The sequence below is a fragment of the Babylonia areolata genome, chromosome 21, assembly GCF_041734735.1.
Source record: "Babylonia areolata isolate BAREFJ2019XMU chromosome 21, ASM4173473v1, whole genome shotgun sequence".
Lineage (NCBI taxonomy): Eukaryota > Metazoa > Mollusca > Gastropoda > Neogastropoda > Buccinidae > Babylonia > Babylonia areolata.
The window spans coordinates 13,720,845-13,725,844 of record NC_134896.1 but is presented as its reverse complement, the minus strand read 5'-3'; the positions used below and the strand labels follow the sequence as shown (position 1 = coordinate 13,725,844).

General features: G+C 43.0%; 1 protein-coding gene across 4 annotated transcripts in view; it reads right to left on the bottom strand.

Moving 5' to 3' along the window:
* Positions 1 to 459: 459 nt before the first annotated feature.
* LOC143296229 (uncharacterized) overlaps positions 460 to 5,000 on the bottom strand; it is a 15,701-nt gene continuing 11,160 nt past the window's right edge. For all 4 annotated transcript variants that reach the window (XM_076608057.1, XM_076608058.1, XM_076608056.1 and 1 more), the window contains one exon: positions 460 to 2,738. In XM_076608057.1, the coding sequence (XP_076464172.1) occupies positions 2,383 to 2,738 (356 nt within the window). In that variant the 3' untranslated portion in view covers positions 460 to 2,382. The remainder of the gene's footprint in view (positions 2,739 to 5,000) is intronic.

The window sequence follows — 5,000 nt, the reverse complement described above, 5'->3', positions numbered from 1 at the left end:
AGAAAAACAACAACAACAACAACAACAAAAAACAATTTACGAATTGAATCAAACACAACCCGCCACCCACTGAAAGTAATGACTTCATTATTTGTCATGAAAGAATATAATCGCTAATAAGTCATCATAAATGAGATATAAGCACAAGAACACATGCCCTCTTCTCTACCGCCCGCTTTCAACAAACACAAATACGTGTGGGTCTCTCTCTCTCTCTCTCTCTCTCTCTGGAACAACATCTTATCTAGTTTCAATGTTCATACAAGTCTCAATGTTTTCAAAAAAAGGTATCATGACTATCTGATGGAAAGCTTTGCTGATTCTATGTAGAAATTATGTATCTGATAGAAAATGTTCCTATTTCTGTCTATGAATTAAAAAATTCATATTATGGTACTGTTCTCAAAGACGTCTTTCTCCCTCCCTCCCTCCCTCCCTCCCTCTGTGTCTCTGTTGGTCTGTCGGTCTGTCTGTCTGTCTTTCTTTGTTTTCTCTACATTTCTTGGCGCATATACGTTATTCTAAAGAGTGTGTTTGCGTTCATGTGTACAATTTCCATGTAGTCCTTTCCATGATTTATAATGGATGTGATCCTTTGATTTTTTTTCTTCCTTTCTCGTTTGATGTTATATGATGTTATTTGCAATTCAATTGTTTATATTTCCCCCAAATTTTCTCCTTTTGGGGGCTGGATAAAAGAAAGCATTGTTGCTTATTCTATTACCCTCATAATAAAATTCATTCACTCTCTCTCTCTCTCTCAACCGTGCATGCAAGCATATAAGTGAAAAAGATATCAACAAATGTGACTCCAACACACAAGCAATATAAATCCCTTTAAAAGTAAAGTGAAGATAAGGAACAAACACAAAAAGTAACGACAAACATTTGCGTGAATCAAAGCACTCAGCAAATATCTTGCAAACATAATATTCTTCCATGTTTGCATGCACACAATTGCAGCAGACAGACGCTGATCAAGGGCTTGGATTTAGTTGTCACTCTATCATAGTATATCATACATCACACAGTGAGCTCTTTAGGCTTGTGGGGCGGTATTTCTAATCATGCTGATTGCTGTCAAAAATTGTATATTGTACTGTACTGTACTGTACTGCACTGTACTGTTCTGCATTGCATTGCATTGCATTGTATTGCATTGCATTGCATTGTGCTGTATTGTATTGTGTCGTACTGTGTTGTATTGCATTGCATTGTATTTCTCTTAATCACAACAGATTTAGCCTCTATCTGTGTGAAATTCGGACTGCTCTACCAAGAGAGAGCGCATCGCTACACTGCATTGCACAGGTTCTCTCGCTTCCTATGCGTTTACGTTACCATTAAGTCAGTCACCACTCCATAAATAATTATATTTGAATGTATTCACTTGTTTGTTTTATTTATCGATTTTGTTTAATCTTATTTGATTTTTTCTTTCACGCAGATGTAGCGTGGCGCATATGGATCAATCCACACGCTTTGACGCCCCTTTGTAACTGGAAATATCCCTTCTCCCTGTGTCTGTCTCTCTGTCACACACACACACACACACACACACACACACACACACACACACACACACACACACACTCTCTCTCTCTCTCTCTCTCTCTGGGGTAGGGGTGGGGAGAGAGTTCTTTAGTTTGTCGCTTTGTATTAGTCTTTTTTCACAAGTTTCTCCATGTGAATTTCAGTGAAATTTGTCGTTGATATCTTTCTTGTTAACGGTTCTGTGTTCATGTGTTCTTTGATGTAGCCCTTCCCCCCCACATCCCTCTTTTTTTCCTTTCTTTTATACCCCAGGGCTGGGTGGAAAGAAAGCATATGTTTTGCTTATCTCATAACCTTGGTAAAATAAAATTTCGTTTCGTTTCGTTTCTATCTCTCTCTCTCTGTCTCTCTTTCACAAATTCTATCTCGCTTTCTCTCTCTCATTATCACACACATATATTTACACACTCTTAACACAAACTTTCACACTCCTCCCCTCCCAACACACACACGAAAACAGTACAGGTTTAAACAGAGTGTACAAATATAAAGCAAGCTGAATACTGAGAAAGTTGGATTTTTGGATGGTATAAACATTAGGTGCTTCTGCATTAAGATGGGAGGAAGCAAAACAGCAAATGGTGTATATGTGTACGACACACGCGCCTGTGTATATGTGTGCGAGGTGTGCGTGCATGTGTGTGCGCGCGCCTACGTGCGCGCGAGTGTGTGCGCGCGTGTGTTGATTTGACTGTATGCATGCGCCTGCAGCACATTTACGCACAAAGCTGTAGCCTTAATTAGAACATTTCAGCAAATCCCGATGCCTCTTTTTGCAGCTGTCATAGTATACATATTCAAAGTCAGCAAAATTACTTTTTCTCTCGTTCATTCGACAGATTTCTCCCTGCCCTCGCTCCCAGCATCAGCGCTCTTCCCCCCCTCCATCTCTGCCCCCGTCGCCTTCCCACCTCCATCCTCCTCATCTTCAGTCTCATCGAAAGGATTCGGTGGTGGTGGTGGTGGTGGTGGTGGTGAAGTACCGCCTCTCTTGTTGGCGGAAGGGGAAGTGGCGTCAGTTTGAGTGGAGATCTCGTGACGGACGGTGATAGAGACATGGCGAGTTTCCTGCGTCGCCTGTTGCTCAGTACGCCTCTGTGTGGTGGTGGTGGTGGTGGTGGAGATCCGTAGACTGGCGAACGACTTGACCAGATAGAGACACGCCAACACCAGGAGGCAGAACCCTGTGAAGGAATAAAAAGATTAAAGTCTAATAAGAAATTTAGTGTGTGTGTGTGTGTGTGTGTGTGTGTGTGTGTGTGTGTGTGTGTGTGTGTGTGTGTGTGTGTGTGTGTGTGTGCCCCCGAGAATTTGTTTTCTATATTTCGTATGTTTCGATGATGATGTATGCTGATGATGCTGGTGATGATGAAGATGCTGTTATAGGGGTCCATTGAGGTACTTAAAGTACTTGACAAGTCTGTCTTCTCATGATGATTATAATAATGTCCTAGGGTCAGCCAGGTTGAGCCATACACACACTCGCAGTGTAGGTAAAAAAATTTGAGGAACAATCCTAAGGAGGCATCTGTCAACCGGATGACCCTCAACCGTGTGGTCCTAGTCTTCCCATTTGAGCCCATAGCACACTCAACTTTGGGTAGGAGCCGGAAACGGACCGAAAACCCCCCAAAACACCGCCCCCCCCCCCCTCCCCAACTTACATCTGATGGGGATCACTCATCAGTCTCTGACGTTAACCATTTCGCCACGGTGACTGCTCTCACACAGAACTTATTATCGGCCTTAGTTCCTTTCACGGATACAACACAGTTTGGAGAATATCTTTCTTATTTGGAAACTTGATTCTGATTTGATTGGAAGCGGGTAGGCTCTTATCTTATGTTCCTAATACCGGATATCGCTTACCCTCGGGCAGTTTGCCTTGCCTCAGGCAGATAATACCCTCAGGTACACATTTACCCAAAGGCACGATGGTCTCTTGATACGGCCCCTGATTGTACTGTGTCCATTCAAAAGCGTCGCTGTAGACTTTGTGATGTTGGCCTAGTTGTTCGTTTAGCGCAGTTGGTATCGTTTGGCGTTTCACATTTTTGTTTCTTTGATACAGAACAACGAAAACGAAAGATATATTATCAAGGTTTGATTAACCCTTCTACTGCCAAACTCGCATTTATGCAGCAGCTAGGTAGAGGACCCATGTCACTGAAGGGTGACCATATCATGGGACTGTTATCCATGAACCTACTGCTATCTATGTTCGGTGGTAGGACAGGCCATATTTTCTACACATGACAGGGGGGATCCACAGCTAGTCTTTGACACCATATTTTCTGTGTTTATAGCACAAGGGAATTTTGTCCTCTAAATTGACTGGTGGTGAAAGGGTTAAACAGCATCGTAGGATGGTGGTTGAGGACAAGCTTTAAATAGAAAGGATCAGGCCTACTGAACCAGGACTCACCCCTCTCACATTGCATCGTTTACTGAACCAAGAATAACTGGACCCCAAGGGCTTTTTTGCCAATAGGTCGTTGAATTAAAATCCCACTTCAAGGCCCACTAGGGCATGACGTTTGTATGTATGCCTACCTGAGCCGGCGCTTTGCGCGTGTTATCTTTCAAATCAAAATTCACTTACACACACACACACACACGCAACACAACAAACACATCACGCGTCTAATAACATTTAATGAAGTGAAAAGACGTTGAATGGAATGAAAGAACACACTGTGAAGTTCTCATAAATGGCAACCTGCATCACCCTCACCTCCCGAAACCCCTCCTCCTCCACGCCTGTTGCTCTCCCCCCACCCCCCTACCCTCACTTACCAGCAAGAAAACCCCAATCACGTGCCAGAACATTGTGAACTCTAATCACCTGCCAGAACATTGTGAACTCTAATCACTCACCTGCCAGAACATTGTGAACTCTAATCACTCACGTGCCAGAACATTGTGAACTCTAATCACTCACCTGCCAGTACATTGTGAACTCTAATCACCTGCCAGAACATTAAGAACTCTAATCACTGACCTGCCAGAACACTGCGAACTCTAATCACTCACCTGCCAGAACATTGTGAACTCTAATCACTCACCTGCCAGAACATTGTGAACTATAACCACTGACCTGCCAGATCATTGTGAACTCTAATCACTCATCTGCCAGAACATGTGAACTCTAATCACTGACCTGCCAGAACATTGTGAACTCTAATCACTCACCTGCCAGAACATTGTGAACTTTAATCACTCACCTGCCAGAACATTGTGAACTCTAATCACTCACCTGCCAGAACATTGTGAACTCTAATCACCTGCCAGAACATTGTGAACTCTAATCACTCACCTGCCAGAACACTGCGAACTCTAATCACTGACCTGCCAGTACATTGTGAACTCTAATCACATGCCAGAACATTGTGAACTCTAATCACTGACCTGCCAGAACATTGTGAACTCTAATCTCACCTGCCAGA